Here is a 17,384-nt window from a genome sequence, read left to right as displayed (position 1 = left end):
TTTTCAATCAAATATAAAACGGCAATAAATTCATTATTTACAAAAATATTTGAACTTTTATGATTTTGTAATTTTGCTAACTTTTCAAAAGAAAAATTCAAGCTTCTTTGGTTTGTTTTTTTTTTTTTTCTCGATGATATTGTGGTATTGCTGTTTTTTTTTTTTTTTTTACTTCACTTTATTTTCTTTATTTTATGTTGACATGTATCTTAGTATTCCTCATTTCTCCTACTATTTTAAACGTCCTATTATATATTAAAATAGAGTTATGATTGGAACCCCAACTTTTACTTACTACAACCCAGTTCAAGATTAAAACAAAACTCTTCAAACATTACGAAGGTTTGGCTCAAATTATAATCTCAACAATTAAAAAAATTATAACACGTTCAAACAATTTAAATAATTTACAATTATGAGAGAGAGAGAGAGAGAGAGAGAGAGAGAGAGAGAGAGATTCTTTTGGCACCCCGACGTTTACTTATTCTCAATCATTCACTTTTTTTTTTTAATTTTTAATTAGGGTGTAATAATTAAAAGTTGGGGTGCCAATAGAATCTCTCTAAAAATGTCTCAGTTAAGGTCGTGGTTAGTACACTTGCAAGTTGATGTAAACGAAAGTTTAACATAAAACAAAAAAAATTAAATTAAATTAAATAGCATTTGGGAATGTGTTTTAGAAGCCGTGATTAAGAAGGGATTTTTTTTGTGAGGGCAACATCTCTCATAACAATAATAGAGATAAGGTCTATGCATTATAATGATATGCATGAGATATATTATATCATTGCTACGGTGTATCTCATCACATATCTTGAAGATGTTATATTTGCACCAATTACTATCAATTATGTGTATTATAATATTGGATTGATTGATTGTCTTTTCATATTAGTGGATGTTTCAATATATATATAAATCCAATGACCAAATGTAATCAACATATAAGAATTTTTAATAAATTTAATTGAACCTAATGGATGCAAATCTAATATCTTGAGGATATGTGATGAGATTCTCATGCACATTATTATAATGCATACGCCTTATCTCTATTAAATATCTCATGACCTTATTGATTTTGAACATTCTTGTAGGTAAGGGTGCAACTTGGTCCGGTTCAAACTAAGAACCAAACTAAAGCGATGGCTTTGGATTGGTTTGGTTCGATTTGGAACAAGTTGCGATTCGGTTCCAGGTTTAGAAAATGGAGAACCGGTCAATTTGATTCGGTTTCGATTCAAGGTTTTTATAGAACCGAACCCAATCTTATATGATAAATAAATATATTCATTTATTATAAATTATTTTAGAAGTTACCACATAGATTAATGACTTTGGGGGGATAAATTAATGATTTTTTTAATGAATAGATTAATGATATATTATATGAAATTTCGTGTATATTATTTATTAATTAAAAATATGTCGTTTCCAACTAAGTTTATAGGATATGACAACCCATGAAACTAGGGGTGCAACTTACTCCAGTTCAAACTGAGAACCAAACCAAACCGTAAATTTTGGATTGGTTTGGTTCGATTTAAATTGAGTAACAATTCGGTTTTAAGTTTAAAAAATGAAGAATCGATGAGTTCGGTTTGGTTCTTGGTTAAGACTTTGTAAATAACCGAACCAAGATGCTATTTTAAAATTAAATATAAAATTTTTTCAGAATAAAAAGACCCTAAGATGTCTCTTGCAACTTTCCCTCTTCTACTCTCTCTCTCTATCTCTATCATCTCTTGCAGTTGAGGTGCAGTTGCGGCCTACGAGTTGCCTCTCAACTTCGACGGCCGAGGAGTTGTCTCTCTCTTGCAACTTGCAAGGCTGAGGTGCTGTTGCGAGCTGCCTCTCAACTCCAACGGGTTATCCCTCTCTCTCGTCTCTTGCAATGCTGAGGTGCAGCCTCTCAACTCTGGTGAGTTCATCAAGTCCTCTCTCTCTCTCTCTCTCTCTCTCTCTCACTCTCTCTCACACACACACACACACAGAGTCTAGTCAGTTGTAGAGAGGTTCGTGGGGACAATCGTGGTCTTCACAGTCCACACTCCGAAGCGCCTCCCTGCCTCCCTCTAACTCTAAAGCTTGTGTATTTGAAATTAAATCTGACTAAAAGGTCGCATGAACAAATGCATATTTATTTCAAAAATAAGATTTAAGAAATATTAAAAAAATTATAATTATTATTTTATAAATAATTTAAGGGAAAATTTTCAAATAATTACCAAAGATTTAAAATTGTCGAAAGTGTATAACTTGTGTTGACAAAGATTTTATAAAGATTTTTTTTTTGTTATTTTAAATATTAATTTCGATGCCTTTCAATTTGCATTAGGTTCTTATTCATTGTAATATATAAAATCAATGGAGTGCTTTTATAATTTTAATAAGTTAACTTTACATGAGATCCTTGTCTAATTATAATATTGAAGATTAAAAGGTTACATCTATAGTTTCAACTAATTAACTAACATGGTGATGGGAGTCTTGCATTTAAAATTTTATTTGTTTTGATTAAAAAGATTCCACTAATTAGTAAGTCTAACATAGTGATGGGAGTCTAAATATTTTTTATTAAAAATATTTGTTTAAGAAGTTTTTTGGTAACCCATGAAATCGAACCGAGCCATACCGAATTAAAGTCGATTTTGGGTTGGTTCAGTTTTAGACAAATTCGATTTGGTTCTACTTCCCATATAATGGAACCGACCTTGGTCGGTTCAGTTCTAATTTTCCTCTAAACTAAACCAACCCAAACCAAGTTGCACCCCTACATGAAACCAAACCGACCTTAGTTTGGTTTGGGTTGGTTCGATTCAATTTACATTTTGGTTCAGTTTTGTTTCTTATTTAGTGGAATCGAGTTGCACCCCTACTTGTAAGGGCAAGGACCCCCACTATAATTTGTCCTTGACAGGGGTGTTCAAACTTGTAAGCTCGACTACTAGGGGTGAACCCCCCCCCCCTCCTCCTTGGGTACATGCAGTTAGGGATACAACTTGGTTCAGTTTGAGGTCAAATTGGAATCAAACCGATATATGTCAGTTCCACCAAATAAGAACCAAAATCGAACCAAATTCCTTTGGAACCAAACCAACCCAAACCGAATTAAAGTCAGTTTGATTTGTTCAATTCTACGGATTGCCAATATTCTATAAATTATAAGTAATATTTTTTAATGAAAAAATAAACATAAAATTTTATACAATAAATCACAAATCTAACCATAAAAATTCATTAATTTATTCATAAAAGATTACTGATCTATGTCCCAACTCCTAAAATAATTCATAATAATTATTATATACATATATAGTTATTTATTGCCTAGGGGTTCGGTTCTCTGTCTAGTTCTATTTTATACAAGCCTGATCCAAGAACCAAACCAAATGAATCGGTTCTCCATTTTCGTAACTCGGAATCGAACCTCAACTTGTTCCAAACCGAACTAAACCACAACAAAGCTATCAGTTTGGTTCAGTTCTTGGTTTGAACCAGGTCAAATTGCACTCCTACATGCAGTACCCCATAAATCACACATACTAGTTAAGATGTCCATGTGGGTAGTCAACAAAGCGACTTAAACTCAAGACTTCTCCCTTGTTGGTGGAAGACCTGACCACTATGCCCAACACTCATTGGTGAACAATTTGACTCTCATTTCTTGCAAAATTAAGAAATCGAAAACTAATAAAAGTGAGAAGGAGATGAGACCCATTTTGGGCTTCCCTCATTTAATTGGTGATTCATGTATATATTTAAGACGAGACTTTGATTATGATGAATCGTATATCATAATAATGATATATGTTGATGAATTGGTGGATAATTTCATCAAAGGGTTGATGTTGTAACACTATATTGATTTCGCCGACCATTTCATCAGATGGTTTATGCTGTAACATCTAATAATTGTGGGAGGTAGCATGGAAGAACATGTCTCCTTGTCACCTCAATCACCTCGAACAACATGTTCACCAAAGCTTGGCACTGTGAATGAGAGAGAGAGAGAGATTTGGCCATGTAAGAAAGTTAAGATACCCCAAAAAATTCCATGCAAGTATTGTGAGCTTGAGTATGCATAAATTATCCTTAACATTCAATAAATACACTTCCATTGCCTCTATTTCGATAAGATCTTGAATTGGTCATGAGACCTGAGCTTTCCAATTCAATAACTACACTCAGATTCGTATTTGATCCGTTAACACCACTACCCCCTCCTTCCAACCAAACCAATCTATGTTGATTTCAGCCCCCACTATCACGGGGAGAGAGAGAGAGAGAGAGAGAGAGAGCATTGGTGCATTTATAAAGTGGGTGCTAATTTTCTTCGATGGCAATGTTGTTCCATCTCTTTCCTCTTCTTAGGATTATCAATTTTTGATTTCTCTTTTTGTAAATTCTATGATCACACTTTGACAATTAATAAAAGAGAAATTTTGATAAAGTAATACGGTCTATCATTAAAAATCATACATATTGTTTTTAGAATCCTCACTTAATATAAAAATCGTTAAGTCTTGATTCTCATGGGACCAACATATGCCATAACTAATATCAAACGAATGAAAATGATTCCAAGAAAGTTAAAACTTTGAGAATCAAGACTTAACGATTTTTATATTAAGTGAGGATTCTAAAAACAATATGTATGATTTTTAGGATTATTTTTGTTTTAAATAGTTAAATTTAGAAAAAATTTAGCTTCAATCAACGGTTGAGATTCTCCATCAATCAAACAGATGAATGAGATTAAAGGAAAATATATAAATTTTGAGCCAACGGGCTCCGTTGTGCCAATGGAATACAAGACATATACACATCAAGATGTTCATACATTTAGGTTTCCACAATGAGACAGCTAGAGAGAGAGAGAAGCATAATTTACACACGGAAATATGAGCATAATCTTATTCGTCAAGTAAACGTGATCTGTTGCGTCAGGGTTGTAGAGGATGAAATTCTATGCATAACTTACACACACGGAAATAGGAGTATAATCTTATTCGTCAAGTAAATGTGATCTGATGCTTGAGGGTTGTAGAGGATGAAATTCTATGATAAATTTCATTTTCAAAATCTTGGATTTAGTTTAACAGAATTTGTTTTTGTTTTTTTCATATGAATTTTTCGTTGAAACGTAAATGATTGTGCTGTTGGATTTCTGATGTGACAATTCACTGAGCAAAACGACCCTTAATAAAACTCAAAAGCTTATTATGTTCGTAAGGAAAGGTTTCACCCAAGGTTTAGTTATGTACACTTCCTTTGCACATCCTTTCAGAGTAATAACTCCTCATTAAGATATTTTTTTTTATTTTATTATTATTATGAGAGATTTATCGGGCAGATCTATCTGTTGCAAAGCATTATTGCGAAAAATTAAATTATGAGAGCACCAATTTATTTTTCCAACAACCTTAATTAAATAGTTATTAATCACATAATTAAACTTTATAAATAAATAATCATTAATTTTAAGAATCAGAGTATATTATAAGACCTCTGAGACTATTATTACTTATTCATTCAAACAACACTTGATACATATCATTTATTTTAAAGCAACATACGTTAATAGTCCAATTTCTGGATTATATCTTAGTTTTACAATGACCTTTCTTCTGAATAGTATAATTTGCAATAGCTTTGGCCATGCCCCATGATTCCTCGGCAGTAATTAGAGAAGCATTTGCCTCGAACTTTTCTTCAACATTGTAGACAACAGTGGATTGAATGATGCACGAATTAGCGTCTTTCTCTATTACTTTAAAAACGTCTTGGTACAACGTAAATCCAATATCCAGAAATCCTCCATTAATCTGTCGAACCACTTTTGTACGTGTTTCATAGTTAATCTCCACAAACTTTTCTTCCCAACCACGCGGTCCTCCATTCCCTAATTCAACCAAGAAAGCAAATGATCTCATAATCAATATTGATTTAAAACTTGGGAATTTTAACCATTTTTGGTACATTAATTCCCCATTAACTTATATGAATTTGTTACAAATGCAATATTTTTTTCGTTCATGATTCTTCATAGATCTAAATATATAAGTTAAAAACATGCATACCTGGAGCAAGAACGATATGTAATATGGTGCCTACCCCTCCATCGCCTTCTACGATATCTATCTTCTCGAAAACCCCAGGTTGCAGATCAATGATGAGCCTTGGAAGATCAGGTGAAGCATACACAGCCCACACATCATCAGCCGGCAATGGAACGTCTAATTCGTTAGTCACGTGGCCATGCATCTTCTTCTTCTTCCTGTATTATAGACGCAGCAAAGCAATTGAGATTCTATTAAGAGTCGGATGAAGGTCTTTAGTTAGCAATTGAAGTCGTCCAAAAATTAGAAACCATATATGCAATAAGTATTTAAATAAGAGTCGTGACAATATGACTCGCTAGCAAGCAATTGAAGTCGTGCTAAAATTAATTTGCATCCAATTTTGACTAAATCAAAAATATTATTTAAATAATTATCAATAATTAAAAACCCATGCAATAATAAGCATTTAAATAAGAGTCATGATAACATGACTCGCTAGGAAGTATACTCAAATGACTCCATGATGTGATAAGATGGTACCATAGATTTGAAAAGGCCTCGAGATCATGATTGCATTTCCCCATTTTTTTTAAAAGTGTATGTCGAGGAAACCATGTATTGCGATGCTTACAGATCTACAGTTTTGAATTTGTCCACTGTCATGGAGTCATTTGAGTATGCCCCTGGCGAATCATATTATCAAGACTCTTTAAATAATTGATTGATTGAAAAGATGAGATAAATATAAAATACCTAATTGGTCAAAATGTATGGGCATGCACGTGTGAAAGCAAACATGACTCGGGTACATTCTGAACTTGGAGGCAATTGGGCGAGATAGTGTGTTTGACTCGTCCACCTCGTTGATTCATCTTGACTTGGTCAACTGATTTTAAATTTTTTGTTAAAAAATAATTATTTTATTTTAATAATTTAGGCATTTTTATCAATATCCAACAATATATATCATACCTTCTTTAGACAATTAATTAGTCCCGAAGTATAATTTCGGGTATGATCCAATCCATCGACAGCCTTGTAATTATAAATTAAGAAAGTCAACTGAAATAGTTTGGACATGTCCAACAAAGACCAACTATAATCTCAATCGGAAAAAGTATTCAAGTTGAAGATTTTAAAATAGTACATATCTAACTTGAAATTTGATCCATTTTTATTAGATAACTATGGGTACTCCGAACGAAGGGTCAGGATTCAAAAAAGATTGGATTCGATAAAGTGTTTAAAATATATAAATTAATTATTTTTTATAAATTTAATTTATTTAGATACGTGATGCATGTTATAGTTTATACATGCTCTGGTTAAATCATTCAAGTTGAATTCATTTCGGTCAGAAAATATTGATTTAACCAAAATTGTGTTATATTTTATAATAATAATTAAAAAAACATATTTATACATGCTTAGGTCAAATTAAGTATTTTATATCCATATTGGACTGGGTTTAGATTTAAAATGACAAGCACGATTAAGTCTAGATTAGGTTCAGGTATTGAATCGGTACCAATTTCGCTCCAATATCATCCAAACTTGATCTCATATTGCATGATTACTCAAAACAATTAGGATTATAAGATTTTTCATATAATTAATGACATCGGAAACTTTTGATTTTTAATGATGATTGTAGACATCCCAATTTGAACGGTCCCCACTCGAAAAGGACCAAAAAGGATGTATTTAACTCAAAAAATACTCAATAGACTTAAGGGTCTAAATCTTCAAAAGCTTAATCTTTAGATCGAATAAAGGCCATAGGACTTCCAATAGCCCAATGGACCCACAATAAAACCTATCTAACTTCTTAACCCAATTGCTTGAGGTATGATTCAACTAATTGTGGGCCGGTAATTTTGTTTTGTGACAACCAAGCATTTATTTTGGTAGCAAAAGAGCCAAGATTCCGTAAGCGTTCCAAACATTGTCAAGCTGACTACTATTTTGTTTGGAATCTTATTCAAGATGGTGAAATTGCAATATCTTATTTGCCTACAAATTCGATGTTGGTAAACCCTTTGACCGAAGGGGTTAGTGGGAGTCTTTTTCAAAAGCAAGTGCAGCGATGGACATAAGAGTAATAAAGAATGAAGATCATATTATGTAAGGCCATCAAGGCCAACTGGGAGATGTTAGAATTTTGTGGTCATAATTGATGCCTTAATACTCTCCCTTGACTCCTTGTATTATGTAATCCTAGTGACGAATGTTTATTTGAGAGGGAACCATTTATCTAAGGTCCTCATGGACACTTGATATGGCTTGCAAACTAGGCCAATACCACGAGTCCTAAAACGGAAGTTAACCGGGTCCATAAGACCCGAGACCTAAAACACCGTATTTTGGGATTTATGGGTTAGACCTTATTGAAGTTTACTATGACCCAAATGATTTAGGCATGAGGCATGTGGCCTCTTGTGTGAAGGTTCAAAGACTTGGGAGGATAAGAGTCTAAAACCTCAAAGATCAACAGGATAGCCGCAATTAAAGATCAAAAGGATAGATTTTTCCATGTAAGTGCTATGATAGAAATCTCCTTATACTCATATAAAGTGTACATGTGATGAATGCATGTCTAGACTTGTCCTTAGGGGACCCCTGGAACTCATTGGATAAGTGATTGGTTCATTTGATCTTTCTTAAGTTTTGATTGATCAAACATGGACTATTGCAAAAATATATATTCTCCATGGATCAATAGGACTTAGTGAGGATTAGATTATAATCAATTGCAAAAGACTAACATGGGATGCCTTATGTTATTAGTCATAATTTAAGTGCACACATGCTTGCATTTTTACTAAAGTTTTCAAAGTCTAATTTTTGTATATATAGTAAGCCTTTGATGGCTACAAGGATTTATTGTTTTTATCTTGGTAAATATTTTTACTTATATTTCCTTATTAATTTTGCAAGCATAAAAATTTTGGAAAATGAAAGATAAAGGTGTATGGCCAAGATTTAGAGATAATGATGTATCTAGATCTAAGGGCTAAGATTAATTTTCACTTATCTCACCCCAAACCTTTTCTAAATCAAAATTTATTTCTCTAATTCCTACATTGTGGAACTGTTGGTAAAGACTTTCAAATTCTGGAACGGTTTTCAACTGTTCCAAAATCCTGGATGTGAAATGGGGTTATACCATTTCTTTTTATTTGCGACGCCTTAATAAAAAACAGTCCTCAAAACTGTTCCTAATGATTTTTTTTGTATAGTGTTAAAGCTCTCAATAATTTTCATTGTAACCCCAAAACTCTAGAAATAACTTAATTGGTTTCATCCTTGATACTAGAAAATTTCTAGAGAATTTTTCTAAGTGTTGAAGAGTTTGTTTAAGCATTCTGCAATATTGAATCGGGGTGCCATCAATCCAAAGGATAATATGGGGTGTACTAATTCCTGTTGAGGTGACCTTTAGTCATTAACAAATCTATATTATTTCTCATGTTTCTATCTTATTTACTAACATATCTTGATCTTTTAAATTCTTGTTTTTCTTTTGTGGCAACATCTTGTTGATCTTGTTTGTGTGTGTGTGTGTAAGAAGTAGTAGTATCGTCGTAAATGGCACAAGTCAATGAATAGATTTAAAAAAATTTCAAAAAATTTATCTTTATTTTTATTATACCCGTCATATCATCGTCTCAACTCATCATCATTTGAACCCCAAACTTAAAATAGAGCCCTAACCCCATTTTCAAGCCCATCTAAAATTCACTATCTTAAAATCACCTCAAACCCCTTTTTAACCTTACCTTAAATCAAGCTCTAACCTAAATTAGTTCACACTCATCCCCTAACCAAAGCTAATTTCAATTTTTTTTTTTTTTTTTTTTTTAACTTAAACCGCAAGCTAATCCTAGCCCAACCTACAAAAGGCCAATCCTAACCGTCTTAAAACTAAACCAATTTATCCATGGACCACTATTTACTTATTCTTAAGTCTTGCCTATGAAGTTCAATCAATGTTCACTTGAGGTAAATACAACATCAAAAATCTATGTTCATCAAAGTAGACACATGTCACCACCACAATCAACTTTCCAAAATCAATCTACCTAATCCAATAATCACTGTCAAAAGCTTGATGAAAATTTAGAGAAAATGACGATGTTTGGTGATGACATGTGATGTGAGTTACGGTATGAGTTATATAGCTTTTCAGGGTGATGGTTGGATTAGGTAGATTGATTTTGGGAGGTTGATTCCAATGATGACAAGGGTCCACTTTGATGAGCATGGACTTTTGATATTGTGTGGACCTCAAATGGACATTGATTGGGCATCATATGAAGGGCTTAAGGAGAGGTGAATGGTAGTCCATGTATAAATTAGTCTAGTTTTAAGATGATTTGGATTTGACTTTTTTAGGTTGGGCTCAGCATTAACTTGTGGTTTAAGTTTAAAAAAAATTAGATTGGAATTGGCTTAAGTTAGGGGATGAAATGAAATTGGTCTAGGTAAGGGCTTGATTTAAGGTAGGGTTAAAAAGGTGTTTGAGGTGGTTTTATGATAGTGGATTTTAGATGGGCTTGAAAATGGGTTAGGACTCAATTTTAGGTTTGGGGTTAAAATGATGAAGAGTTGAGAAGATGATTGGGTTTATAAGTTAGATACGCTTTATTGTGGGTGCACTAGGCTATTGCAAGTCCTAGGCATTTATTGAAACAAAAGATGGAGGTTTTGAAGATCTAAGCACTTAGGTCTGTTTACGGTTTTTTGGGTAAAATATACCTTTTTAGGTCATTTTTGAGTGGTGCCCATTCAAATTGAGGTGACTCCAATGATTATCATGGTAAGAATGATGCATGCAATTTAAGACGAACATGTTTATATTTTAATAAATTCCACAAGAAAGATTTTATTTACATAAAACTTAAGAACAAGGAGTTAATAAAGCCTAGACTCATTTCAAAATAGCATGTGTAAGGTAGTGGAAGTGAACACCTTGCCCACTGCATGGTGGGTCTAAGAGTAGGTTTCCTTCTATTTTGGATAGGTGACATATACCAAAATAATCAAACACAAGAATATAAAGTAATAACAAGCACTTGAAATAAGAGAGATTTACCGGGTAGACCTATCTGTTGCAATTTTATTACAAAAACTCCCTTCCTTTGTCAAGTTTGTTACCTCAACAAACCTAACTTTATGAATTAGGCCATCATGACTAACTTAGTAAGATTTCTAAACTTACTAAGGGTGGGCCTACATGGATTATCAAATTAAAAATCCAACATCACAGACTTCTAAATTTCATAGAAACAATCAGATCCAAAAGAGTAAAATTCTAAATAAAATCCTTTTTAAGCTTGATCGAATGTTTTGATAAAGGATCACTCCCAAACTCCCAAATTTAAAAACTAAAATTCAATGGTAAAAATTAATGTTTTTTTTCGATTTTTTTGTTCAAAGTTCTTAGAATTTTGTCATTTATAACCTTGTGGCATCAAATTATGTTTTTCGAAAAATTGATAAGGTTGGGATCCACTCCAAGGTATGCTAAGTAATTAATTAAGTCCATCAATTTGAATTTTATGACTTGGATCTTTGTTAAAAGGTTTGCTGGGTAACAAACTTGATAAAGTAAAGTTTTGGTGCGTAACAATTCTCATAAAGTATGGGTCCTTGGAGTTGTCAGAATTTCAAGGGAGTTTTTTTGATAAAAATGCTACAATTGGGTTTGCCTAGTAAATCTCTCTTGAAATAATAGATAAGACTAGAATAACTCAAATCCATCAAAACAAATAAAAGGTACAATCTTAAATCTTATCCACCCACATTACCTAATACCTATGAAAAAATTACAAGACAAACCCCTCAATCATAACATATACCTACTTTGTAGTAAGGTACAATATGTGTCTTATTTGTTGATTGATCTTACAATAGATATTGACAAATAATAACTACGATAAAGACAAAGAAGATCTAAGTACATCGAATTTGACTAAATCCAAGCAAATTCGAGAGGGAGGGGAGAGCAGTTCATGGGACATATGTAAAAACAATAGTTTTTCAAAATATGGGTTAGAGGTTTTGGATTGAGCTGATTTTTTGTGAGGATGGTCATTATGATGAGAAGATCATCCTCACAAAAAATCAACTCAATTTGAAACTTCTAAGTCCATCAAAAGTGGTTTATAAATTATTGGTAAAAAGACGGTCCATATTTTAAATCATTTTTTATGGGATTAGAAGTTTCAGATTGGACAAAATTTTTTTTTTTTTTTTTTTTTTTATTACCTTCTCATCATAGAGATCATCCTTACAAAAAATCAGCTCAATCCAAAAGTTTTAACCCATATTTTAAAATTTTATTATTATTACATTGTTTTTACATATGTTTTTTCATATGTCCCATGATCCGTCCCCATGTAAGGGACCTTGGTATCGAATTTACCCCTTTTTTCACGTAATGATATATAGTGTCTGATCACACCACATAAGTAAGCCTTATCAATCTTATCCATCCATATATCCTAAACACTATACATGACAGTTGTTTCAATCCATTTCACTTTTGATCCCTTCCTCGTTTTCTCAGGTTAACTTGTGCTCTAGCACTCCTCATAATTCTTCTCAATTGACATTGCTTTATTTGGTCACTATTTTTCGTGTTGAAGTCATCTCAATTGGCATTTCTTTATTTTGTCTTCCATAGTCTTATATGCTATTATTTTCTATGATTGTGTTATTTCTTGATTGCACAATATTAAGCTCTATAAAATCTATGTAGTTAAATATATAATTGTTTTTTTATACTTTATGAGCCCTTACTCAGAATATGGTGAAACTAAACCAAAGAATTAAAGAAAATCAAAAAATAATCTAACTTAGATTTGAAGAACGGAGTATAAGATGTATATTTTTTATTTCTACAGATATCCTTAATGGTCTCACACAATACTACACTTTGCTAAAATTTGTATATTAGATGCAAAAAAAGGTTGTATTGGAGACAATAGCTAACTAGCCCCATTCTCTATCTCCAGCGATCTTGGAGGGAATAAGGGGGCGTTTGTTTAAGTTTGTGAAATTCTTATTTTAGATTGTAATGATCAAATTATAGAAACTGATTTTCAGAATTCAAAAACTTGTTAGCCCACATTGTTTCTAGAGGAAATATTGCTTTCAAAATCTGGAGTTGCATTCCTGTTGACCTCATTTTTGCAGTTGTGACATGAAATACTATATGCCTAAATGTGAAAATGATACTTTAATACAAAATTACAAAAAATGAATTCTGAAAGTAAAAGAAATAGGTCTGACATTCATTTTTTTATTTTAGCTGATCTCTTATTATGATTATGGTAGACTTGCTTTGTAATGAAAATCAAACGAAAAATAGGATTCCAAAATCAGAAAAAGAACACTGATTAGATTCTAGAATCCGATTCAAACACTCTCTTAGTATTGGTCAAGCTCAAGACAATGATCTTTTGTGTATAATATTATTGAAAGATAGCTAATACCATCACCACCACCACAACTTTGCATGTTTATAAAATTATTTTAAAAAAAAAACTTTAGATGTGTGAAAAAAGAAACAACGAAGAGGAAAAAATCGCAATATGCTTCAGATTTTACATAATCGATTTAAATGGTATTTGGTTATTGATTCGACCAATTTTAGTGATTTTTATACTTAACCATGGACCAACCCATTTGTTGGGTGTATGAGCCAATACTTAATGCGGATCACTTGGATATGTTTGATCATGAGCTTTATTTGTGATAACCCAAACTCAAACCCAAATCATACGAACCGCATCCAATCAATGAACATGCATTCGTCATTTTTATGATTATGGTAGAAAACCTTTGTAATTAAAATCAAACAAAAAATAGGATTCCAAAATCAAAAAGTGGATGCTGATTAGATTCTAGAATCCGATTCAAACACTCTCTTAGTATTCATCAAGCTCAACATAACGATCTTTTGCATATAATATTATTGAAAGATCGTGAATACTATCAGCATCACCACTACCACCATGCACCACCACAACTTTGCATGTTTATAGAATTATTTTGAAAAAAAAAAAAAAAACTTTAGATGTGTGAAAAAAGAAACAGCGAAGACGAAAAAAATCACAGTATGCTTACATCCTTGCGGGGATTAGAACAAGAACAATTACTATTTTCTTCTTAGTTTTACAGTGTTAGAGATCTCTATTTATAAAATCAAAAGTTGTTAAACAGTGTTTATCTCCCCAAAAATAGAAATTCTCCTAAATAAAAATAAACCCTTAAGAAAAATATTACACAATTGCCTTTTTCGTAATCTTAGAAAATTTGAACCAGCGGGCTCCGCTGTGCCTACGGAATACAAAACATATACACAACAAGATGTTCATATATTTAGGTTTCGACACACAGAGAGTTAGAGAGAGAGAGAGGAGCATAATTTACACACATGGAAATAGGGGCATACCCTTATTCATCAAGTACACGTAATTTTATTCATCAAGTCCACAGTCAATAATAGCTAGCGAAGCGAAGGAACCAGCTTGCTAAGTTGGTTGAAGTCTGTGACTATAGATACACTACATGGGTTCAATACCCTCCCTTACCCACCAATTATATATGAATAGGTCCCGAAAATACCTAATTTACTTCAAACAACAAAAAATGTTCGAGATTAACATGGTAAACCTCATTTGCAACTAGCATTAACTTTCTCAGTCACGGCATAGTTTGCAATTGCTTTGGAAAATAACCATGGGGCAGTAGGACCAATAAGAGAAGCACTGGCCTCAAACTTGTCATCATCTGCTTCTAAAACAATAGTTGATTTGATAATGCATGAATTAGCGTCTTTCTCTATGATCTTGAAGATGAACTCGTACAAATCAAACCCAAGGTCAAGATATCCACCTTCGATCATTTGGACCACCTTCAGACGCTTCTCGTCATCAATCGTCACAAACTTCTCTTTCCATGATCGAGGCCCTGGGGCCCCTAAGACCACCATATAAGCACCGTTATTGAATAAGAGAAAAAGAAACTAAACTTAAGCATATATGCCCCAAATTATAACTTATTATCTAAAAATTAGGATTGATTGAAGGAATAGTATTTCTCTATGTAGTTCTGTCTAAAGTCATGTTTTTTTTTTTCTTAATTTGAATTGTTAATGTTCATTCTACAACATTAAATCTTGTTCTTGTTGGTCTTCCGCTCATTTGTTTAGATCAAATGCTAATAGAAATTTGGTGGTTTAATTTATATTTGAATTTCTAAATAATTTTAACATATCCATGTCTTAGCGTATCAAATGCTAATAGAAATTTGGCCAACGTGTTGTCATATATGGGTAAAATGTTTCGGAATGAGTTGATTTTTGGTGAGGATGATCTTTATGATGAGGAGATCATCCTGACCAAAAATAAGTCGTTCCGAAACTTTTATCCCTAATTTACAAGTTGAAGATTTGTGGACCATCCATTTTTCTTGTAAATCACATTTAATGGGGTTAGAAGTTTCAAAGAGGTCATCCTTACCAAAAATCAGCCCATTCTAAAATTTCTAATCCATATAAGGCAAAACACAGTTGGTCAAATAGTGGGTTGTATAAAGGAATCCATTCTGGGCCAAAATTTATTTTATGTGGGTTAGAAGTTTTGGAATGAGCTGATTTTTTTGTGAGAATGATGTCCTCACCATGGACATTATCCTCACAAAAAATCATCCCATTCTAAAACTTCTAACCTCATCAAAAGTGAAGTACAAATTAACAATAAAATATGATGGTCCGCAATTCTTCAACTTGTATACTAGGGTTAAAAGCTTCCAACTGGGTTAATTTTTTGTGAGGATGATCTCCTTGCTATGGATTGGTCCGAATGATACACATATTTAATTTCCAAAACTTGAACATGAAAATCTCGTAGGTTTCCAGGTGACGATCTCAGGATTAATTTAAAATCACGATCTTGCAGGTTTCCTACTTTTAGTGAGATCATCACTATATATACAAGCGAGATTGTCACTTGAAAAACCTGCGATCTCGCACACTCATGTTTTTTGAATTAAAATGAGCAGTTGGCCGGAATCAAAATTTTATCATATTCGGCTCACACGAAATGGTAATTTACCCTTAGAATTTCAACCCATTACAGGTTCAAATTAGGCATGGATTAAACTCTACTTAGCAAAAAAAATAATAATAATAATAATGGATTAAACTCAAGCCACCTCTCAACTAAATCAACATAAACAGGATAAGAGACTCTAAATACAAACATAAGCATACCTGCTGCGAGACCGATGTCTAAAACTGTACCAGCACTTCCATCACCTTCTATGACATCTATCTTCTCAAATAAAGTGGGTAGTCGGGTGATGAGGAGACTGGCCAGTTTCGGTGAGCGAAAAACAGCCCAAACATCGTTGGCTGGAGCGCTTACCTCGAACTGGGTCGACACTTCTCCATGCATTTTATTGCTCTCTTAGGAGTAATGCAAAGCTCTTTCACAGAGGTTTCTAAGCAAAGCTATTCAAGTCTTGGATGAAAGAGTCCCTTAGAATTTGCTTCTTATTTATAACTCTAAATGAACACATGGTTGCGTCAGAAAATATGCAATTATTGTTCTTGTTAATATAATAAATAAAATTGGTTACTTGATAAGGATTTATGAGAAAAGACAATAACGAGAAATTCATCATGTAATTTTGGAATCTTGAACAATTCAACGATTTGACTAGGGTGAGTCGGAATGAACTCAGAGGAAACTACCTGTTTACCAATGTGACTCAGGATCCACTGGATGGAAAACGAGAAGGGTAAATTACACTTTCACCCCCTGTGATTTGGCATAATTCTATGTCAACCTCCTAACATTTTGATAATAGTATCACTTGCCATCTATCAAACAGTTAAAAGAATGAGTTTTTACTTTTTGTAAAGACAATTTTACCTTTTTTTTCTTAAATGTTATTTTTTTATTAAAAAGAATTCTCCCTATGATCAAATAGGTTCATGTATGAGAGTGTAGATGCTTATACACGGACATTTTTGTAGTGTTTTTAAAATTTTATTTTATTTTTATATAAAAAAGAAAAAGGTAAATAGTAAAATAACATCTAAATTTTCACATTTTATGTGAGAGGGGTGGTAAGTGCAATTGTCAAAATGTTAGGAGGTCAAAGTGTAATTTACCCAAAGAAAAATATGTATTATCAAGATTTCATCATTGGCATAATTCCTTGTGAATAGAAATTTGAATAATTTTCTAAAATTATATTTTAAAAAATCATTTAATATGTTATCTACATAATAACCTTACTTAA

General features: G+C 32.6%; 2 protein-coding genes across 2 annotated transcripts; both read right to left on the bottom strand.

Moving 5' to 3' along the window:
* Positions 1 to 5,488: 5,488 nt before the first annotated feature.
* LOC147391573 (S-norcoclaurine synthase 2-like) lies at positions 5,489 to 6,383 on the bottom strand. The gene is made up of 2 exons (XM_086459341.1): positions 6,084 to 6,383; positions 5,489 to 5,905 (listed from the first exon to the last, which is right to left on the bottom strand). Exons 1-2 carry the CDS (start codon positions 6,265 to 6,267, stop codon positions 5,601 to 5,603), a joined length of 489 nt encoding a protein of 162 aa, XP_086315467.1. The 5' UTR covers positions 6,268 to 6,383; the 3' UTR covers positions 5,489 to 5,600.
* An 8,130-nt stretch (positions 6,384 to 14,513) lies between these two features.
* LOC147391572 (norbelladine synthase-like) lies at positions 14,514 to 16,631 on the bottom strand. The gene is made up of 2 exons (XM_086460102.1): positions 16,348 to 16,631; positions 14,514 to 15,053 (listed from the first exon to the last, which is right to left on the bottom strand). Exons 1-2 carry the CDS (start codon positions 16,529 to 16,531, stop codon positions 14,749 to 14,751), a joined length of 489 nt encoding a protein of 162 aa, XP_086316228.1. The 5' UTR covers positions 16,532 to 16,631; the 3' UTR covers positions 14,514 to 14,748.
* Between the last annotated feature and the right edge of the window lie 753 nt (positions 16,632 to 17,384).

The sequence above is a fragment of the Akebia trifoliata genome, chromosome 11, assembly GCF_017979445.1.
Source record: "Akebia trifoliata isolate Shusen 1 chromosome 11, ASM1797944v1, whole genome shotgun sequence".
NCBI lineage: Eukaryota > Viridiplantae > Streptophyta > Magnoliopsida > Ranunculales > Lardizabalaceae > Akebia > Akebia trifoliata.
The sequence above is the reverse complement of the archived record's forward strand: the minus strand, read 5'-3'. Positions and strand labels throughout refer to the sequence as shown.

Coding starts and splice junctions, on each gene's coding strand:
- LOC147391572 (XM_086460102.1), bottom strand. CDS start 16,531: ATGCATGGAGAAGTGTCGACCCAGTTCGAGGTAAGCGCTCCAGCCAAC. Junction 15,054..16,347: donor AGACATCGGTCTCGCAGCAG/GTATGCTTATGT, acceptor TGGTGGTCTTAG/GGGCCCCAGGGCCTCGATCA.
- LOC147391573 (XM_086459341.1), bottom strand. CDS start 6,267: ATGCATGGCCACGTGACTAACGAATTAGACGTTCCATTGCCGGCTGAT. Junction 5,906..6,083: donor ACATATCGTTCTTGCTCCAG/GTATGCATGTTT, acceptor TGGTTGAATTAG/GGAATGGAGGACCGCGTGGT.